General features: G+C 40.5%; 1 protein-coding gene across 4 annotated transcripts in view; it reads left to right on the forward strand.

Annotated features, from left to right (window-relative positions):
• Fgd4 (FYVE, RhoGEF and PH domain containing 4) overlaps positions 1-23,293 on the forward strand; it is a 194,132-nt gene that overhangs the window by 155,912 nt on the left and 14,927 nt on the right. For all 4 annotated transcript variants that reach the window (XM_048367086.1, XM_048367111.1, XM_048367104.1 and 1 more), the window contains exons 6-10: positions 3,794-3,939; positions 4,363-4,519; positions 13,523-13,661; positions 16,785-16,843; positions 17,427-17,573. In XM_048367086.1, the coding sequence (XP_048223043.1) occupies positions 3,794-3,939; positions 4,363-4,519; positions 13,523-13,661; positions 16,785-16,843; positions 17,427-17,573 (648 nt within the window). The remainder of the gene's footprint in view (positions 1-3,793; positions 3,940-4,362; positions 4,520-13,522; positions 13,662-16,784; positions 16,844-17,426; positions 17,574-23,293) is intronic.

Here is a 23,293-nt window from a genome sequence, read left to right on the forward strand (position 1 = left end):
AGAAATGTACATATCACCCAACCTGGAAGAAATTGTTTTATTGTTAATGTTCATAGTTTGTGAGCATGTAGTCTAGAATGATGATGGCCATCATTGGGAAGGTAAAAAAAAAATGATGACAGTGGGGGGGGGAGGTGGGAGAAAAATGAGGAAGGAGGTAACAAGTGTGACAAGAAATTTACTCACTACCTAACATATGTACTGTAACCCCTCTGTACATCATCTTGACAATTAAAAATAATATTTCTCAATCATGTCAAAGAAATTTCTATTCACAGGACATAGTAATAAGCAAAGTTTTCATTATAATTCATAGTTGGTGCTTTTTATTAGAAGGACATTTACTCTGTGGAGTAAACTCAATTTCTAGTAAAGAAAGTATACTGTTCTCTCTGATGGTGTTCTGGGAGGTATCTCCCCTTAAGAAGCCCCTATGGCTGAGGGGTTATTATTGCAACTTGGAGTTCTTTTGTGGTGAGTACATTAATAAATCTGTAAGACTTTAAAATATATATGTGTGTGTGTATATATATATATATATATTTAAGTAGTTGTACAAAGGAGTTGCCATTCGACAAAGTAGTTCATGAATACGGTGTGTCTTGATCAACATTCTTGCCCCTCCACATGGAGAGTTTAACTACCCTGATAATAACTTTTGAAAGCTAAGGAATCATAATCCTGAGTAGATTGCCAATACAGATTTTCTTTGTGCTGGTACTAGGGCTTGAACTTCAGGGCTTTGTCCTCTTCCTTAGCTTTTTTTGCTTAAGACTGACACTCTACCACTTGAGCTACATCTCTACTTCTAGGTTTGTGCTAGTTAATTGGAGACAAGAATCTTCTAGATTGTCTTCGCCTAGCTGGCTTTTTTTTTTCTTTTCAAAATTCAATGTGTATACTTTATTTTTTTGTCTTATTTATTGTCAAAGTTATGTACAGAGAGGTTACATTTTCATATGTTAGGCCCCCTAGCTGGCTTTGAATTGGGACCCTCAAATCTCAACCTTCTGAGTAGTTAGGATTGCTGGCCTGAGCCACCAGCACCTAGCTTCAGAGTTCCATTGTTAAAAGAGAGAGCTGAATGTTGTTTTGTTGTTGTTTTGTTTGGGCCAGTCCTGGGGCTTGAGCTCAGGGCCTGGGCACTGTCCCTGAGTTTCTTTTGCTCAAGGCTACCACTGTACCACTTGAGCCATGGGGCCACATCTGGCTTTTTCTGTGTATGTGGTACTGAGGAATTCAACTCAGGGCTTCATGCATTCTAGGCAAGCACTCTACCACTAAGTCACATTCTCAGCCCCCAAATGTTTATTGTAAGAATTGGCTTCTTTATGCTACTGGGAACCTGGAATTTTAGGGTAACAGGAAGGCCTGGGCAGCACGGCCTTGCTTGTTAATCGAAGATAAGAATCTCAGGCTGGGGATATGGCTTAGTGGTAGAGTGCTTTTCTAGCATGCATGAAGCCCTGGGTTTGATTCCTCAGTACCACATAAACAGAAAAAGTAGTAAGTGATACTGTGGCTCAAGTGGTAGAGCACTTGCCTTGAGCACAGAAAGGCCCAGGGACAGAGCCCAGGCCCTGAGTTCAAGCCCCAGGATTGGAAAAAAAGAACAACAAAAAACACCTTAGCTACCTGGGCTGGCTTGGAACCTTAGATCTCAGCCTTTTGAGTAGCTAGGGTTATAGGCCACCTGGCACTTGGCTCCAGGTTGGATTTTTTTTAATACTTATTTATTGTCAGAATGATGTACAGAGAGGTTACAGTTTCATACGTTAGGCCTTGGGTACATTTCTTGTACTGTTTATTACCTCCTCCCTCGTTCCTCTCTCCCCCCTCCCACTCCTCCCCCCATGAGTTGTTCAGTTGATTTACACCAAATGGTTTTGCAACAGGTTGGATTTTTTTTTTAAGCCAAGTGAACTTGGCCACTTTTTCTGATCTTTTGAATTTAATTACCATAGTACCCTATTGGATTCTCTAAGGACATAATTTTGTCTTCCTTTTTTGCCTCTCAAGAAAATGCAGTGGAGGCAAATTCAGAAAATTAACATAATGAAGGACCAAACCTCTTTCTGGCTACATTTTGGAGGGCGAGTATCTCTAGTGAAGTATTGCTAAGACTGCAAGGTGGCTTTAGTTTTTTCTGTTTTCTTTTGTATCTGAATTTTAATTGTTATTAAGGTTTTATTCAGAGAAGTTATCATTTTATAAGCCAAGTGATGGGTACAAATCTTTATTTAGTTGGTCAAGGAGTTTGAACTCAGGGCCTGGGCACTGTGTCTGAGCTCTTTTGCTCAAGGATAACACTCTTCCACTTTGAGGCATAGTTCCACTTCTGGTTTTCTAGTGGTTCATTGGAGATAAGAGTCTTATAGACTTTCATGCCCAGGCTGGCTATGAACCACAATCCTCAGATCTCAGCCTCCTGAGTAGCTAGGATTACAGGTATGAGCCACCAGTGCCCAGCTAAATAATAGGATTTAGGACTAGGGATACAGCTTGATATTAAAGCACTTGCCTAACATAACAAGACCAGGTTCCATCTTCATCTCTTCAATATATAATCTGTATATATCTGTATAAATGGTATATTCAGGTATGCTTAAGGGGTAACTAGGATTACAATGTGAGCCACCAGCATCTGGCATCAGTAAAATTCTTTTTTTGACAGTGTCACCTTTGCTTTACCCAGCTTCCCCTTTCTGTCCCTGCTCACAAGTTACATAGTTCATTTTCAACATAGTATTTATTGAGTGGTTTTATTTTCTAATTATCATTAAGATACCCGTGATTACATACAAATAAAACACTCCCCCCCCCCGCCACCTCCCACACCCCATTGTTTTATGTTATGATGCATTTTATTCACTTAAAAAACAACACCTGAAAACCAACAGGACTTCTTGTTCTCTCATTGGCCATACATCAGGCATCTGTCCCTATTCTATTGACAGAACTAAATTCATTGCCCTCCCTTTCTAAGTATAAACAATTTTAGTAGGAAAAATGTGATTTATGTAGTGCTGTAGAATTCATGGAAAACATAATCAGGCATGTCACTGGTGGCTCATGCCTGAAATCCTGGCTACTTAGGAGGCAGAAATCTGAAAATCACTGTTCAAAGCCATACCCCCCCCAAAAAAAAAATCAGAAGTGATAATGGCACAATTACTATGGTATTATATAATAAATTATTTTGGTATCCTCAACTCTAGGTCAGAATGACAAATCCCATTAGCCAGCCTCAGCTGAAAATTCTCTGCCATGAAAAAGATGTGTTATTTACTGCAGATAAGGGCACAGGCTAGGTTAGAATTAAAGCTTTCTGAATTCATTTGTGTGGGGGGGGGGGTGTGTGCATACATGCACTGATACTGGGACTTGGACTCAGGGCCTTGGGCTCTCACTTGGATTTTTCACTCAAGGCTGATGCTCTACCACTTGGACTACACCCTATTCTAGGTTTTTGCTGGTTAATTGGACATAAGAATCTCTTGGAATTGTCTGTCATTTTGCTTCAAACCAAGATTATCAGATCGCAGTCTCCATAATAGTAAAGATTACAGGCTTGAGCCATCAGTGTCTGGCTAACACTTCCTGATTTTCTCATTCATAGTTCTTCCAAATCAAAGTACATATTTCTGCATTTCAGATGATGATGGATTTTTTTTTGAGCACTGAACTCTATTGATTCCATCAGAAATTACTAAAATACACTATAGGCCTAGCACCGGGCTGATTGGTTCTAACCAACAGATCTGAAGTTATGTCTACCTTTTTCTTTACTCAGGTATTTTATTGCAAGTTATTGGAAGAAGCAAACAGAGGCTCATTCCCCGCAGAGATGGTTAATAAAATCTTTTCTAACATTTCATCAATAAATGCCTTCCATAGTAAATTCCTCTTGCCAGAGCTGGAGAAACGAATGCAAGAATGGTAAGAGGAGTAGATAGAAATGCTGTGTTGTTTCTAAGGCAAGCTTAGGAAATGTGTTTGTCAGAATTTGTGTGTGTGTGTGTGTGTGTGTGTGTGTATGTTTATATATGTTGTTGTTGCTCTACCACTTGAGCCATACCTTACCTTTATATTTTTATGGTGAATTGGACATAAAAATTTTTAATTTGTCTGCATGGGTTCAAACTTCAATCCACAGATATCAGCCTCTTGAGTAGCTAGGATTACAGGTGTTAGCCACCAGCACCTGGCTCCAAATCCTGCTTTGTTTTAAACTAGTCTCATAGGAAAGCAGACATAATAAAGCATAAGGGTTTGTATAGAAAGTAGTAGATTCATATGGAATCCTGCTAATCTGCTCAGTCTACAAGAAACCATATCGACCTGTTTCTCTTTTTCATATAGGGAAACCACTCCTAGAATTGGAGACATCCTTCAAAAATTAGCACCATTCCTAAAGATGTATGGAGAATACGTGAAAGGATTTGACAATGCAATGGAGCTGATTAAGACTATGACAGAGCGTGTTCCCCAGTTCAAATCAGTGATTGAAGACATTCAGGTAAATGGGGACAGTTTTGGTCATGCTAATAAATTTTTCTATATGAATTCAATGGGGAGATTTAGAGGTTTATCTGAGACATGAAGGCAAAATGTATTATTCTCTGAAAGTCATACATATAAAAGTATTTATTGAGCAGATGCCCCATTCTGAGTGGTAAATTCTCCATTTGTTTTTGAAACCAGTTGAGGCTGACTTTGTTAGGATCTACATTGATTTACAAAACCAGACAGGTATGTGGCACACACTTGTAATCCAAGTGCCTCAGAAATCTAGGCCAACCTAGATTACTGACTGAGACTCTATCTAAAAATAAATTTAATTTTGCTTTTCTAAGTGAAGTAAGTTCCAAGTCTTACCTTTTCCCCCCATAGTCTGTCAGTGCTGAAAATACAAGATATATGAGGAAGGGTTACTACAAACCCCAAAGCTTTGGAAATCTCTCTCTTTTTTTGGGCCACTTTTCAGAGTAGGGGAACATCTTGCTCTCAGGCCACATACAACCCTGGAAATTATTTGACAGGATAGACATATATGCTTGTCATTAGCTGCCTTTGGCCATCTGCCTGCATTGATAATTTTGTATGACTTGAGTCTGATGCTATACACATCCAAGTTCTCCAAAGCTATCTATATCTATCTATACACATACACATACATACATATACATGTATATATTATATGTATATGTGTTATAGTTATATACTATATAATACATATAGGTAATATGTGTGTATATATGTCTATCCTAATTTTCTATTTTTATCAAACTTGAGTTATACATTTTAGTAATACTATAGTAATTTCCATTGATTCTTCAGTCAAAATTTAACGTATTCATAACTTACTCTGATATAGTTTAAATAGAAAGGGGAAGCCAGGGACTGGCTCATACTTGTAATCATAGCTACTCAAGAGGCTGAGATTTAAGGGTCACCTGGGCAGACAGATCCAAGAAACTTAATTCCAATTCAGCAGCAAAAAGCTGGAAATGGAGGTATACCTCAAGTGGTAGAACACCAGCTAAGCAAGAATAGGAGGTCCTGAGTGCAAACCACAGTATGGCATGCACAGATAGATAGACAGACAGACGGATAGACTGATTCTCATAATACTCTTGGGGTTGGAATACTGTCACTCCTGGAGTGCAGCTTGTGTTGTTATAAAAATTGTTTCTGTGGTACCATTTGACTTCCTCTTATTTGAAAACTATGTTTTAGTTATTTTCCCAATAAGATGCATCTGAGATTATCAGGTGCATCTTAATTTAACATAACTTACTTCAGATCATTCTTGCCTTAATCCTGGTGAGGTATACACAATTTATTCAAGTCCTTCCATGTTCCCTCCTTCATGCTTAATGCTGGTAGTACAACGTATGTGTGCACACGTGTGCACACGTATGCATGTGGGTGCTTGTCCTGGGGATTGAACTCAGGGCCTGGAAGCTATCCCTGACCTTGAGCCACTCCTTCACTTCTGGCTTTTTAGTGGTTAATTGGAGATAAGAGTTTCATGGACGTTCCTACCTGGGCTGGTTTTGATCTGTGATACTTAGATCTCAATCTGAGTAGTGAGGATTATAGGTATAAGCCAGTGGTGCCTGATTATTGTGTTGTATACACTTTTAAAACACACTTTTATGTGCTTAAAATCCAACTGTAGAGTGCTATATAATTATATTTTATAAAGTTGAGGGAGGATAAGAAAAAAAGTATGTATAGTGTCTGTTAACCTATACCTGTATTCAGCATGAAGATAGATGATCATTGTTTCTTTTACAGTAGACCACCTAAAAATGGATTCTGCCACTCATTGTTTTGTTTGTTGTTTTGTTTTGTTTTGTTTTTGCCAGTACTGGGCCTTTATCTCAGGGCCTGAACACTGTCCCTGGCTTCCTTTGGCTCAAGGCTAGCACTCTGCCACTTGAGCCACAGCGCCACTTCTGGTTGTTTTCTAAATACGTGGTGCTGAGGAATCCTAACCTAGGGCTTCATGTAAATGAGGCAAGCACTCTTGCCACTAGGCCATATACCCAGTCCCGACACTCATTGTTTTTATCTGAGAAAACCTTTATTTTTCCTTCACTTACCTGTACTGGGACTTGAATTCAGGGTCTTGTATTGCTCAGGTTGCTCATTCAGCTGATCCTCTATAATTTGAGCCATACCTCCAGCCTGGCTTTTTGCTAATTGTTTTTGAGATTAAATCTCTTAAGACTTTTTTACACAGGCTTCCTTGAATTGGGAGCCTCTGGATCTCAGCCTTCTGTATAACCAAGATAACAAGAATGTGCCACCTGGGCTGGGGATATGGCCTAGTGGCAAGAGCGCTTGCCTGGTATACATGAGGCCCTGGGTTCAATTCCCCAGCACCACATATACAGAAAACGGCCAGAAGTGGCGCTGTGGCTCAAGCAGCAGAGTGCTAGCCTTGAGCAAAAAGAAAGCCAGGGACAGTGCTCAGGCCCTGAGTCCAAGCCCCAGGACTGGCCCCCCCCACACACAAAAAAAAGAATGTGCCACCAGTCCCAGGAAAATTTTGGTATTTTTATATTAACCCACAGTTCATAAAACTGCATTTTCCCTTAATCTTTGTTTTTTCTATTCTTTAAGTTGTACAATGTCTAGTCATCATTCTTGAATGTTTCTTGGGTATTATGTTACCTCAAATCTATTGTTGAACCCCTTTCATTTCAGTTATTATACTTTTCTTTTTTTTTTTTTTTGGCCAGTCCTGGGGCTTGGACTCAGGGCCTGAGCACTGTCCCTGGCTTCTTCTTGCTCAAAGCTAGCATTCTGCCACTTGAGCCACAGTGCCACTTCTGGCCATTTTCTGTATATGTGGTGCTGGGGAATCGAACCCAGGGCCTCATGTATACAAGGCAAGCACCCTTGCCACTAGGCCATATCCCCAGCCCTCAGTTATACTTTTCAACCCCAGAATTTATTTGATTCTTTTCTCTGTCCTTCCTCTTTCTAATCATAGGTCTACTCTTTGAAAAATCACCATTTTTACCCATTGTTTTCATACATTCTTTCACTTCATGAAGCCTTACTTCATTGCTTTGAACATATTCAAAACAGTGACAATGATGTCCACCATATCCAACACCTGGATATATGGGTGCAATTGTTATTGCTCCTTTAATTGGTTTTTCTTTTTTTTTTTTTGGCCGGTCCTGGGCCTTGGACTCAGGGCCTGAGCACTGTCCCTGGCTTCTTTTTGCTCAAGGCTAGCACTCTGCCACTTGAGCCACAGCGCCACTTCTGACCGTTTTCTGTATATGTGGTGCTGGGGAATCGAACCCAGGGCCTCATGTATACGAGGCAAGCTCTCTTGCCACTAGGCCATATCCCCAGCCTCTAATTGGTTTTTCTTCATCTTTGCATCTCCCTCTTTTTTCTTTCTTTCTTTCTTGTCTGAGACTAGAACTCAGTATCTGACACTTTTGTTCATGGGCTAGCACTCTGCCACTTGAGCCACACCAACCCGTGCATGTCTCATAATTTTGTTAATATTGGATTTTGTTTTTGGTCTAGTCTTGGTGCTTAAACTTGGGTCCCGGGTACAGCCCCAGAGCTTTTTTGCTCAAGGCCAGTGCTTTACCACTTGAGCCATAGCTCTACTTCTGGCTTTTTGATTGGTTAATTCGAGATAAGAGTCTCTCAGGCTTTCCTGCTTAAGCTAGCTTTGAACCAACAGATCTTAGTCTCCTGAATAAGTAGGATTGTAGGCATGAGTCACCAGCACCTTGCTGAATATCGGACATTTTATTCATTTATTTATTTATTTATTCATTCATTCATTTATTCATTCATTCATTCATTCATTCATTCATTTATTTATTTATTTATTTATTTATTTATTTATTTATGCCAGTCCTGGAGCTTGGACTCAGGGTGTGAGCACTGTCCCTGGCTTACTTTTTGCTCAAGGCTAGCACTCTGCCACTTGAGCCACAGCTCCATCTCTGGCCTTTTCAATATATGTGGTGCTGAGGAATTGAACCCAGGGCTTCATGTATAAGAGGCAAGCACTCTTGCCATTAGGCCATATTCCCAGCCCAATATTGGACATTTTAGATGAACTATCACAGCAACTCTAGAGTTGCATTTCTCCAACAGATTACCTTTTGTTTCTTTGCTTAGTAACTTTCTTAGACTTCATCTGTAAAAGCTGTCATTCCTGTAGTGTGTAGTCACTGATGTCTCCACCAAGCTCTTTGGTGAATATCATTTTATCTTTGTTTATGTTATCTTTTGGTGAATATTATTTTATCTCGGTGCCTAGGAGTTGTCCATATGTGTTGAGTTAGTTACCACATCGGGCAGCTGTTGGACAGAGGCACTCAACTACCTAGTAAGCTTCTATCCCAGGTTGACAGACCTAGCTGTGGATAAGACCTTAAAAATCAGGCCAGGTCTCACCAGACACTGATGACTTGCACCTGTAATCCTAGCTGCTCAGGAGGCTGAGATCTAAAGATCATGGTTCAAAGCCAGCCTGGGCAAGAATGTCTGTGAGACTCTTATCTCCAATTAAGCACCAAAAAGCTGCAAATAGAGCTGTAGCTTACGTGGTAGAGAACTATCCTTTAGTGGAAAAAAAGCTAAGGAAGAGCTCAGGCCTTGAGTTCAAACACTAATACCAGCAGGAAAAAAACAATTAGGTATCTGAGACCTTTCATATCTGCTATCAACACGTACACAGGCTCAGGACAGTGAGGAGAAAAATTTTGCCTTGAGCTCTGCAGTCTCTGCTGGTAATTCACATATTCGTAGCCAAGAACATCTCCTGACTAGCAGAGTCACTAGCCCACCACACCCATCCAGTTCGGTGTGCCTCACTTCTGGTGGGCATATTTCTCTGTGTGGCCATGGCCCACCTCTCCATATTGAGTAAGCTGTTCTTAGTCTCTGCATAGAACTCTCTGTCTTCACAGCCTGCACTGCCCTGGACAGGACCTTTATATTGACATATTTGGGGGTCAGATGAGCAGTTTCAGGCTAGAATGCTACAGATTCTGTTTATACAGGTTTTTTTTTAATTGTTGTTGTTGTTTGTGCAGGTATTGGGGCCTGGACTTGACCTTCACACTATCCCTTAGCTTTTTCCATTCAAGGCTGGTGCTCTAACATGAGCCACACCTCCACTCCCTGTGTTTTGCTAGCTTAGGGATAAGAGTCTTTTGGATTTGCCTTCATGAGCCAGCTTTGAACCAAGATTATCATATCCTTGCTTCTTAAGTAGCTATGATTACAGGCATGAACCACTAGTGCCCAGTTCAGTCTCTCTCTTTTTTTTTTTTTTTTGCCAGTCCTGGGGCTTGGACTTAGAACCTGGGCACTGCCTTTGAGCTTCTTTTGCTCAAAGCTAGCACTGTACCACTTGAACCACAGCACCACTTCCAGCTCTTTCCTCTGTGCATGTGGTACTGAGGAATAGAACCCAGGACTTCATGCATGCTAGGCAAGCACTCTACCACTAAGTCACATTCCCAGCCTCTGGGACTACATTTTTTCTCTCTCTCTCTCTCTCTCTCTCTCTTTTTTTTTTTTTTTTTTTTTGCCAGTCCTGGGCCATGAACTCAGGGCCTGAGCACTGTCCCTGGCTTCCTTTTTGCTCAAGGCTAGCACTCTGCCACTTGAGCCACAGCGCCACTTCTGGCCATTTTCTATATATGTGGTGCTGAGGAATTGAACCTAGGGCTTCATTTATACAAAGCAAGCACTCTTGCCACTAGGCCATATTCCCAGCCCCTCTGGCACTACTTTTTGATACAGAGTTTGCTAGGACTGAAATTTGGGGACAGGGTTTGCCTTCACATTCTGTTTGTCTTCATTCCCTCAGTGACACTATGTTTTTTTAATTTAATTTTATTGTAAGGATGAAGTACAGAGGGGCTAGTTACAGTTACATAAGTAAGGTAATGAGTATATTTCTTTTAATGAGTATATTTCTTTTCAAACATTGTTATCCTCTCTCTGACACTGTATTTTCTTATGTCTTAACTATGATGCCACACAGATCCCTCTAGAGTTGGCTCTTCATAGTGTAGACTTCCATCTCATTCTGAAATTTCTAATGTTGGTGTGATGTTTACATGAATCAGTATAAAGAACTTGTCAAAACAGATTGGATGTGCTCTGTTTTTATCATTAGCTCTAAAGTAATATTTCCATCTGACTTTGTGCTTTGCACAGAGTAGGAAATAATTCTGATATGTGATTTGGTTGGAATCAGTGGCACCAATGAGCTTGACATTGTGGCTGTGTGTGTGTGTGTATATGCGTACGCGCATGTGTTTGTGCATGCAAGTCCTGGGGCTTGAACTCAGGGCCTCCCAGTCTCTTGACTTTTGCTCAAAGCTAGTGTTCTACTACTTGAGCCACACCTCCACTTCTGGCTTTTTACTGGGTAATTGGAAATAAGAATCTCATGAGTTTGTCTGCCCTGGCTGGCTTTGAACTATGATCCTCAGATCTCAGCCTTCTTTTTTTTTTTGCCAGTCCTGGGGCTTGGACTCAGGGCCTGAGCACTGTCCCTGGCTCCTTTTTGCTCAAGGCTAGCACTCTGCCACTTGAGTCACAGCGCCACTTCTGGCCATTTTCTATATATGTGGTGCTGGGGAATTGAACCCAGGGCCTCATGTATACGGGGCAAGCACTCTTGCCACTAGGCCATATCCCCAGCCCAGATCTCAGCCTTCTAAGTAGCTAGGATTACAGGTGTGTTGGACACCAGGACCCTGCCTGGCTTTATTTTTGGTCCATCACTTTTCCTCCTATGTACTTATTTGCATGAGGAATGATGAGTTGAAAGTATGGAGCCTAATGCTCATTATATAGTACTTCCTCACTAAATGTCAGCACTGATGGTAGTTTTAGGTGGAGGTGGGGGGGGGTTGAAGAGTTTCTAAAATTATCTTTATATAGTTGTACAAGGGATTTCAATTTGCCATAGCAATTTGTAAGTGCAAGGCATCTTGATCAGTGTTAGCCCTTCCATTGTTCTCTACTTATTGTTGATCAAAACCTACCTTCTTTTGCAGTATCTGTCTTCTCCATATTATAAGGAAATAACATGAGCTGAGGAAAGAGACCTAGACTCAGATCAACAAGCCTCACTTTGGTTTAGTCTCCCCTTCTAGTCACTTTCTCAGAATTTGGAGGGGGGTCACAGTTTTTCATGTGCATCTATAATAATATTTTCATGGTGTATATAATAGATCAAATAGGGGAAATCAAACAAGATGATTACATTTATGAAATTAATGTTATACTTTATTAAGGGAAGCTGTTGTTTCCCCAGCTTCTGTATCAATTTTGAACCCTAATTACTTTTTCCTAGTCTACAATAACAACTACTAAATGAGTTTCTCCATCGGTCCCTAGAACCATATTGCTGTATGTTCATCTTATAGCTTAAATCCTAATGACATCACTCTTGCATACAAAAACCTGAGTGAAGAGAGGTGCTGGTGGCTCACACTTGTAACCCTAGCTACTCTGGAGGCTGGTCTGAAAGTTCCAGGTCGAAGCCAGCACAGGCAATCAAATCTGAGACTCTTATCTCCAATTAACCAGCCAAAGAGCCAGAATTGGGGCTGTGGCTCAAGCAGTAGAATGCCAGCCTTGAGCGAAAAAGCCAAGCGAGTTCACAAGGCCCTGAGTTTGGCCCCATGTACACACACACACACACACACACACACACACACACCATAAAATAAAGCACATCTAAACTCAGGTTGACTGCGAAGGTCTTTGATATTATTAGTTTTCATTATCTCATTCCCTATTTATCTCATTTTCCAAGAAAGCATACCTGTTTCCTTTTACTAAGCATGAGGTTAGGCACCACTACCTGGGGCCTGCTCTCCTGTTCCTGGACTTCCTTCTGTAGTCTTCCTCACACACATACGCATACTGGTCCTGGAGCTTGAACTAGGGACCTGGGTACTTGCCCCTGAGCTTTTTTGCTCAAGGCTGACACTCTACCAGTTGAGCCACAGCTTTACTTCTACCATTTTGGTGGTAATTGTAGATAAGAGTCTCATGAACTTTCCTGCCTAGGCTGGCTTTGATCTGCCATCCTCAAATCTCAGCCTCCTGAGTGGCTTACAGGTGTGAGCCACTGACAAATCTGCATTTTTAAAGCTCCCTAGGGGGCTTGGAATATGGCCTAGTGGCAAGAGTGCTTGCCCTCATATACATGAAGTCCTGGGTTTGATTCCCCAGCACCACATATATAGAAAATGGCCAGCAGTGGCACTGTGGCTCAAGTAGCAGAGTGCTAGCCTTGAGCAAAAAGAAGCCAGGGACAGTGCTCAGGCCAAGTTCAAGGCCCAGGACTGGCAAAATAAATAAATAGAATAAAGCTCCCTACGTATATCTAATGAAAGTCAGGCCTCAACTACACTATGTATACATTGTTCTTGATGAGAGTTTAGCATATGGAGATTTTGTTTTTTTTGTGTGTGTGTGTGTATGCCAGTACTAGGGCTTGAACTCTTGGCCAGGGCACTGTCCCCTAGCTTTTTCACTGAAGGATGGTATTCTACCACTTAAGCAAACAGCTCTACTTGGGCTTTTTAGTGGGTAATTGGAGATAAGAGTCTCAGATTTGTCTACCCAAGCTAGCTTTAACCCGTAATCTTTTTTTTTGGCCAGTCCTGGGGCTTGGACTCAGGGCCTGAGCACTGTCCCTGGCTTCTTTTTGCTCAAGGCTAGCACTCTGCCCCTTGAGCCACAGCACCACTTCTGGCCATTTTCTGTATATGTGGTGCTGGGGAATTGAACCCAGGGCCTCATGTATATGAGGCAGGCACTCTTGCCACTAGGCCATATCCCCAGTCCCTTAACCCGTAATCTTAAAATCTTAGGCTCCTGAGTAGGTAGGATTTCAGACATGAGCCACTGGTGCCCAGATAAGGGTTTTAAAATGACTAACCCGATTTTCAAATGTTTGTTGTTGTTTTTTTTAACTCTTTTCTCACCTTAGAAACAGAAGGTCTGTGGGAGCTTAACTTTACAACATCACATGCTGGAACCTGTTCAGCGGATTCCACGGTATGAGATGCTTCTTAAGGACTACCTAAGAAAATTGCCTCCTGACTCTCCAGACTGGAACGATGCAAAAAGTAAATGCCTTTTATATTTTACATCCCTCACTCCATTATAGAATAACCAAACTTCCTGTGGGTCCAATATTTGACTTTTTCTTTGGTTAAATATCACTTCAAAATAATCACACTAGAAATTATCATTGACATCTAGGTAGAGCCCAAGTCACAGGTTGAAAGCAATGCAAATCACATTTCCTGCTTCGAGTTCACATTAATCACTAACTGTGAAATCTAAAACTGCAGAGCTAGAGACATCTGGAACAGCAGTACACAATTACCTTTTCCCAGAAAGAACACGATCATTTGAAATTACCAGTGCTGCTGTTTTAATTAGATAGTTTGATGCAGAGCAAGAAAGCAAAGATGACATTTATCATGTAAAAATAACCTAAGCAGAGCTGATCTTACCTACCCTAAAATAAAATAGGAAATGATACCTTTTATTGTCTAATGACATTGGCCTCAAGAAATTTTACTCCTATTACTAGTTTTTGTTTTCTTTTAAATCAGGTTGAAATGAAAGTGATTGGGGTTTTGTTATTGCTTTATGCTTGTCCTGGGGGTGTGAACTCAGGGCCTGGGAGCTGTCCTTGAGCTTTTTTGCTTAAGGTTTGTGTTCTACCACTTAACTCCATTTCTGACTTTATAGTGGCTAATTGGAGGTAAGAACCCCTTGAGTTTGTCTGCTGTGCTGGTTTCAAACTGTGATCCTCAGACCTCAGCCTCCTAAGTAGATAAGATTACCTGTACAAGTATAAGCCATTAGCTCTAAGCTTTGTTTTTGTTTTTTTTTTGTTTTGTTTTTTTTGGTAAGTCAATGTTGGTTTAAGAAATGAGATGCATGGGGCTGGGAATGTGGCTTAGCAGTAGAGTGCTTGCCTAGCATGCGTGAAGCCCTGGGTTCATATTCCTCAGTACCACATAAACAGAAAAAGCCAGAAGTGGTACTGTGGCTCAAGTGGCAGAGTGCTAGCCTTGAGCAAAAGAAGCTCATTGGCCCAGGTCTTGAGTTCAAGCCCCAGGGCTAGCAAAAAAAAGAAAGAAAAGAAAAGAAAAAAGAAAAAAAGCGAGGAGCAGAAAATGTTATCTTTGGCCTGAGAGCCATTTTCTTTTGGAATCAGATGGTCTCCAGTATGTTTCACCCATGTCCAAATGATTCAGTGACCACAGGAACATCTCTTTTCCCTTTCTTCTGTACAGTTAAGTGTGAATTTGACTTGCCATCTTTCCCTTCCCTTCCTGGAATTCTGCCACATCCCCATTTTCCACTCATCTAGCCTGAGTGCCAGGCTTTATACTGGCAGAGCTTTCAGTAGATTGGAGGTGGGATCATGGATTCTTTCAAGTATCACTTGGTCTGTGGCCCTGTCCCTTATAGTTTCTCCCTCTTTCTTGGATCCTGTATCAAATGCACAGAAGTGCCCAAATCTGGACGGTTCTCAAACATGTAGATGAAAAGGCTGTATTTTTCCTGTATGATACCTTTTATTATAAAAAAAAAATTAGAATGCTGAGAATATGGCCTAGTGGTAAAGTGCTCGCCTTGTATACATGGAGCCCTGAGTTCAATTCCTCAGCACCACATATATAGAGGAAAGCCAGAAGTGGTGCTGTGGCTCAAGTGGTAGAGTGCTAGTCTTGAGCAAAAAGAAGCCAGGGGCAATGTTCAGGGCCTGAGTTCAAGCCCCAGGACTGGCAAAAAAAAAAAAAAAAAAGTGAGAATGCTCTGGGCACTGATAACTTATACCTGTAACCTTAGCTCCTCAGGAGGCAGAGATCTGAGGATCACAGTTTGAAGCCACACCTGGCAGAAAGTCTATGAGACTCTTATTCCATTTAGCCAGCAAAAAGCCAGAAGTGGACACTGTGGCTCACATGGTAGAGTATTAGCCTAGAGCAGAAAAGCTAAGGGAGAGCAAAAGACCCTGAATTCAAGCCCCAGTACAAGCACAGAAACAAAAAAAAAATTTTTTTAATGAAAAAGTTATGGACAAAGTAGAAAAATTTATTGGCGCTTTCTGCTTTTCTCTTGCTACTAAAGAAATCACAAAAGAGCTTCTAGAGACCTAAAAACAGAAGGGGCAGGAGCAGAATGCAAAGAAGACAGAAAATGTAGGCCAGAAGCCATGGGTTGTTGTGGCAACGGAGTTAAATAGACAAGTATTTTCAGGATGGAAAGGAAGTGAAACAGGATTGAGAGTTATTCCCTTGAATTGATCCAACCGCAGCCCTTGGCTTCCTCAGCAGTGGCTGGAACTCCTAAAATGCCTGAGGTGAAGAATTTCTTTCCTGGCTGGACACTAATAGCTCACATTATAATCCCAGCTACTAGGGAAGCTGAGATCTAAAGATCTCATTCAAAGCCAGTCTGAGCAGACAAATCCTGGGGACTTTTAACTCAAATTAACTAGCAAAATGCAAGAATTGGAGGTGTGGCTCAAATGACAAAGAGCCATTCTTGAGTGAAAAAAGCTAAACAAGAGTGGGAGACTCTTGAGTTCAAGTCCTAGTATTAGAAAGCGTCTGTGTATGTGTGTGTGTTCCCATCAGTCCCTGGCCTAGAATTGTCAGTACATTTTTCCACATGAAATTTGGTTATACTTAGTAATTTGCTAAAGAAAAATGTAGTTTATTATTTACTATGTCTGAAATGTGGCCAAGACAGAAGACTTGGATTTTCATTGAACTACAGTATCATATGATGACACCTGACCAACTGATTATGATATTGGTAAAGTCACTCAGTCCTTGTTTGTTTCATCTACCAAAGATTGTGTAAGAACTAATCCATGCACATTAATTCCTGTTAGTTCCCCTAGGGAAGATGGTTCACGCATTCCTGAAACTGTACACTGTACTTGTTTTTTTTCTAAGACCCAAGATAGACCAAGTATGGCCTGTGAACCTACTTTGTTTGTATATGAATTTTTTTGTATAGAGCTAGCTTTGTGTTCAGGTACTCACTTCCACTTACAAAGTTTTTAAAGTAACCCAGTTTGTAAAGTGGAAATTGCTACTATTCCCCTGGTGTCTTTGATTTCAGATTTCTTTTTATTTTGGTGGATAAGTTATTCAATTACCTACTAGCACAGGAAGGACAAAGCATATTTATTTCCTTTTCTTTCTTTTCCCATTTAGAATCACTTGAAATTATTTCTACAGCAGCAAGCCATTCTAATAGCGCAATAAGAAAAATGGTAAGTGGTTTGCAGAGGAGACAGGAACCTTCTGGAAAGACAATTGTTAATGACATAGCCTAATACTGTCTGTAGGTTTGAACAAGTGAATGGACAGAGGTGAACAAAAAAAATGTTTGCAAACTATATCTAGTGTTCTCTGGAATAAGTTTCTCTCTGGTTTTCTGGTTTCTCTTTGTTGATGCATTTTACATAAAAGTGTTCCAGCCAGATACTGGTGGCTTAGGCCTGATCACAGTTTAAGGTCAGTCCAGGCAGGAAAGTCCATGAGACTCCTATCTCTAATTAACCACCCAAAAAGCTGGAAGTGGAGCTGTGGCTTAAGTGGTAGAGTGCTAGCCCTGAGAAAAAAACAACTACTCAGTGACAACAGCCAGACCTTGCCTTCAGGCCCCAGGAGAGAGAGAGAGAGAGAGAGAGAGAGAGAGAGAGAGAGAGAGACACACACACACACACACACACACACACACACACACACCTTGTTTCCCACTCCTCTATTATACAGATTGTAGTTAGAGTCATAGTACTCTAAGGTGAAACTTTCTTATAGTTGATTTTGCTTTGTTTTGTTTCAATTTCCCAGGAGAACTTGAAGAAACTCTTGGAGATATATGAAATGTTAGGAGAAGAAGAAGACATTGTAAATCCTTCCAATGAATTAATAAAAGAAGGACAGATCCTCAAACTCGCTGCCCGGAACACCTCAGCACAAGAACGCTACCTATTCCTAGTGAGTATTACATACAGTACCAGAAAATTTCTGAAAACTCATTCTCTGAAAGCATCGTGTACTTCCTGGAAAAGTAAGGTGCCTGCTTGCTCCCCAGTCAGTACCTCTAATGTGGTTTACTTGGCCCTCTCAGGATTCCATATGAGAATATGCTAAGTAACTGAATTGTTGTTCTGCATATTTAATGGGAAGAATCTGCTCAAGTAGCAATTATTTATTTATTTATTTATTTATTTTGCCAGTCCTGGGCCTTGGACTCAGGGCCTGAGTACTGTCCCTGGCTTCTTTTTTCTCAAGGCTAGCACTCTGCCACTTGGGCCACAGCACCACTTCTGGCTGTTTTCTATATATGTGGTGCTGGGGAATCGAACCCTGGGCTTCATGTATACAAGGCAGGCACTCTTGCCACTAGGCCATATTCCCAGCCCTCAAGTAGCAATTTTTAAAGTCAACTTAGCCTTTCTGCAACTGTACCCAACAGCGAAAGAATGGTATGCTTTCTGAAGCCCTCTTTTTATGTCTGATTTGTTTTTGTTTGTTTGCCAGTCCTGGGGCTTGAACTCTGGCCTGGGCACTGTCACTGAACTCTTCAGCTCAAGGCTAGCACTCTACCACTTGAGCCACAGTGCCACTTCCAGTTTTCTGGTGGTTAATTGAAGAGTCTTATGGCCTTTCCTGCCTGGGCTGGCTTTGAACCATGATCCTGAGATCTCAGCCTCCTGAGAAGCTATGATTACAGGGATGAACCACCGGTACCCAGCTCCGAGCTTCTTTTGCTCAAGACTAGCTCCCTACCACTGAGCTACACAGCCACTCTGGCTTTTTCTGTTTATGTGGTACTGAAGACCCAGAGCTGCATGTATACTAGGCAAGCACTCTACCAATAAGCCACATTCCTAGCCCTTTTGTCTGAAATCGTCTCTTTTCATTCTTTTTGTTGTTGTTGTTGTTTGCTTTTGTGTCAGTACTGGAGCTTGAACTCAGAACCTCACACTCTTGCTTTTTCACTCAAGGCTGGCACTGTACCACTTGAGCCACACCTCTCCTTCTAGCTTCTGGCTGGTTAATTGGAATTAAGCGTCTCTCACATTTGTCTGTGTGGACCTTGAACCTCAATCCTCATATCTCAGCCTCCTGAGTATCTAGGATTATAGGCATGAGCCACCAGCACCCCTCTCTCCTTTCGTGTGTGTGTGTGTGTGTGTGTGTGTGTGTGTATGTATGTGTATGTGTGTGTTGGTACTGGGGATTGAACTCAGGGCCGGAGCAATGGCTATGAACATTTCTGTTAAAGGCTTTACCATTGGAAACACAGCTGTACTTCTGATTTTTTTGGTATTAACTGGAGATAAGAGTCTCATGGACTTTCCTGCCTGGGCTGGCTTCCAACCATGATCTTCATATCTCAGCCTCCTGAGTAGCTAGGATTACAGGTATGAGCCACCAGTGCCCAGCTTCTCCTTTCATTCTCAGGCACATTTGACTTATTTTCTGGATATTTTGACAGTAGACTTTGTCCTGTGACAATAGTTTTAATCCTCAAAGTCACTATTTTTCCTGGTTTCTGGTTTGAAAAAAATCTGTATGGTTAAGATTGTAAAACTTGTATGCCAAAGTCTTTCTATTTCTTTTTAGTCAGTCCTTGTTGCTTCCCTTGCTTTCATCTAGGGCTGATTTTCAATTAAGGGCTCTTTCTGGATAAACAGGCCATTATATTTTTATTCTCTGTCCACATGATCTATATTCTTTGTTACCCTAATGAGTTCCAATTCTTCTCTCTAACTAAATGGATGAGAATGGTTATCATAACAACCAGCATTGACAGAGTAAAGCTCACACTGAATAACTGCTCAAGAAATGTCAGCTGTTATTCTTGACTTTCATTAAAGGCCGGGAAATGGACATATTGATAAAGAGGCTGACTCACTACTACTGCCTTCACTACTGCCAGCAATACATTTTGCCTGATATACCTTGAGTATCTTCAAGCCTAAAGACATTAATGCATTAATATGGAGTAAATCCAGGCACAAGTGACTTATGTTCATAATCCTAGTTGCTCAGGAGGCTGAGATCTAGAGAATCAAGATTTGAAGCCAGCTAAGGCAGAAACTGACTAGCAGAAAAACTGGGCTAGAAGCATGGCTCAAGTAGTAGAGTACCTGCCTTAAGAAAGCTAAGTAAGAACACACCTAGTTGAAATCCAGGTAACATTATTTATTTTGTTAAAAAAAAAAAAAAAGGAAAGCATAGTAAGAAGACATGCTTAGCTGGGTGCTGATGCTCTCATGCTTATAATCCTAGCTACTCAGGAAGCTGAGATCTTAGTGTCATGGTTCAAAGCCAGCCCAGACAGAAAAGTCCATGAGACTCTTTTCTCTAATTAACTATAAAAAAAAAATGTTGGAAGTATAGGGGCTGGGAATGTGGCTTAGTGGTAGAGTGCTTGCCTAGCATGCATGAAGTCCTGGATTCCATTCCTCAGCACCACATACACAGAAAAAGTTTGAAGTAGGTGCTGTGGCTCAAGTGGTAGAGTGATAGCCTTGAGCAAAAAGAAGCCAGGGACAGTACTCAGGCCCTGAGTCCAAGGCCCAGGACTGGCCAAAAAAAAAAAAAAAGCCAAGGACAGTGCTCAGGCCCTGAGTCCAAGCCCCAGGACTGGCAAAAACAAACAAAAAAAATGTTGGAAGTATCGCTGTGACTTAAGTGGTAGAGCACTAGCCTTGTGCAAAATAGCTTAAGGACAGCACCCAGACCCTGAGTTCAAGCCCAGTACTGGCAAAAAAAAAGACATATTCAACATACAATTCTGAGCAAAATTCCTAGGAATTAGTGTCTTCCTCTGTCTTTATAGATACTCAGATCATTGTACATTCTTCCTCTTAAGTGTTATACCTTCTGTTCTTAAACATTCAGTTCTATGTCTAACCAATGGGCTTAAATTTTTGCATGGGAAAATTATTTTGGAAATAGTTGTGGATTGAATATCTTGTTATCTAACCCAATTAAGCTGCTGTTTATAAGAGAGGTCGCAAAGAGACATGGGGGGAAATGGGCAGTAAGTGCCCAAGATCATCTTGTTTCAATTACTGTTGTCTATCAAACATAGCACTGTTGCCTCCCAGGAGAAGGAAGTCATATGGCAGGAGTTTTTGCCAACTCTCATTCATCATCTTTTGAAGGTCATATTAGAAAACTTTGCCATTGTGAAGTTCATGTAGAAAAGATTGAAAGTTGCCATGTGTGTACCCATTCAGCAACTTGCTGTTTCCTATATAGAACACCAAATCAGGGCTGGGAATATGGCCTAGTAGTAAAGTGCTCGCCTTGTATCTCATATACATGAAGCCCTGGGTTCAATTCCTCAGCACCACATAAACAGAAAAAGCCAAAAATGGCACCATGGCTCAAATGGTAGAGTGCTAGCCTTGAGCAAAAAGAAGCCAAGGACAGTGCTCAGGCCCTGAGCTCAAGTCCCAGGACTGGCAAAGAAAAACCAAAACAAGAACACCAAATCACCACATTTCTTGTCTTTTTTCTCTAGAGAGAAAAATGAGAATTCATTTCCTATTTCCTATTCCTTGACTATTTCATTTGGCTAAAAGCCAAAATATATTTAGAATTTGACTGACATTCAAATGATCTCAAAGTTTTGATATATTTGCTTGCTTTCACAGTCTTTGTTCTCTTTCTTTTTCCTTTTTTTCTTTTGATGTTAGTTATGGGGTTTGAACCTAAGGCCTCACACTCTCACTTACCTATTTTGCTCAAATATGTGGTCTACTACTTATGGCATTTTGCTGTTTACTTGAATAAGAGTCTCTTAGAGTTGTTTGCCCAAGCTGGCTTTGACCAAGAATCCTCAGATCTCAACCTCTTGAATAGCTAGGATTAAAGGTGGACATAGATATCTATGCATATACTATATATAGTTTTATGATGTACCTATGTATATATAGTATGTATAGTATACTATATATAGTATAGTGTAGATATACTGTAAGTACATAAATATGTGTATATATACTACATATAGTATACATACATATACAGTATATCTATACCATATATAGTATATATACATATATCTTACATATTCTTAGAGATGTCCCCCTGTATAACTATGTGGCTATATAGCTATACCTATATAGCTATATATAGTATACACATAGATACATATCTATGTATATAGATGTATCTATGTGTACATATATATCTATATAGATTCTGTATATATATGTAGATCTATACACATATGTATCTATATATGATGATATATCATGATAGTATATATTTCATGATATAGTATAGATATGAAATGCACACATCTATACATGTGTGTATAGATAATAGGTATTTCTATGCACATATGTATATAGCTATATGTATAGATACATGTGTACATATTTATGTGTATATGATAATAGATAATGAAATACATATAGCTATACACATGTATATAGATAGATATATGTATATATTATTTGAACATGATTACAATTTTTCAACATATCATTACTGACCCTTTAAGGTATAAAATCCCACTTAGGAATGCAAAGTCCCTACATAAAAAGGCTATTGTCGTCAATGTATGAAAATGAGCATTCTGTCCCCAAGGTGGTAGCTCTGTATCCCAACATACATAGTCCTGCCCAGATTTCCTCCTGAGGAAGAATAGCAACATTAATTAATTTGGAAAGTCAGCAATGGAGATGCTGCCTTGGCTTAAACTATGACATGGATCATCTGAGATGAGAACCTTTGAGAGTGTTTTGAATCTTTAAATCCTGAGTCTTGCAGGGAAGGGTGATTGCCACATCCAGAAGATCATGGCGAGTTAACCATAAGGCATTGGTCCTTTTCCAGAAATGTACATGTAATATGAATAATGGGGTTTCTATAAAGTTTTTTTCAGTGCCCTTTTCCTCCACTGTCCATTGTGGAACTGACATTTACAATAGTGTCTATAGAAAGTTACAGAATGGTAAAGGAGAAACAATGGACAGGAAAGTGCTTTCACAACTAGAGTGGCTAGGTGCCTGTGGCTCACACCTGTAATTCTAGCTACTTGGGAGGCTGACATCTGAAGTTCAAGATTCAACGCAGCCTAGGCAGACATCCAGAAACTGTTATCTTCAGTTAACAGTGAAAACCTGGAAGTGGAAGCATGACTCAAGTGTTACAGCACTAGCCTTGAGCAAAAAAGCAAAGCAAAGCTGGCATTGATGGCTCATGCCTATAATCTTAGCTACTTACTTAGATCTATGAATCGTGGTTCAGAGCCAGCCCAGGACAGGAAAAGTCTGTGAGACTCTTGAATCTCCAATTTATCAGCAAAATGCTGCAAGTGGAGCTGTAGTGCAAATATTAGAGCAGTAGCCTTGAGCAAAATATTCCAGGGATAGTGCATAGAAGGGTCTATGCACTAGACCCTTCAAGCCCCAGGACTGGCACACACATACACACAAAATAATAATAAAGTCAAGTAAGACTATGAAGCTCTGAGTTCAAGACATAGTTCTAGCACAAATAAAAACAGAATGAGTAGGGTAAATAGTGTCACATGCACATGTTGTGATGTTCCACGTATCCATTGGTGTTTCCTGTCTTGGTAATGGCATGAAGCATGGTAACAGCAAAAGACCTGGCAAGAAGGATCCAAAATCAAACCCTAGAAATGTATACAATCAGACAACTCAAAGCACTGTTGTAAACAT

The sequence above is a fragment of the Perognathus longimembris genome, chromosome 1, assembly GCF_023159225.1.
Source record: "Perognathus longimembris pacificus isolate PPM17 chromosome 1, ASM2315922v1, whole genome shotgun sequence".
NCBI lineage: Eukaryota > Metazoa > Chordata > Mammalia > Rodentia > Heteromyidae > Perognathus > Perognathus longimembris.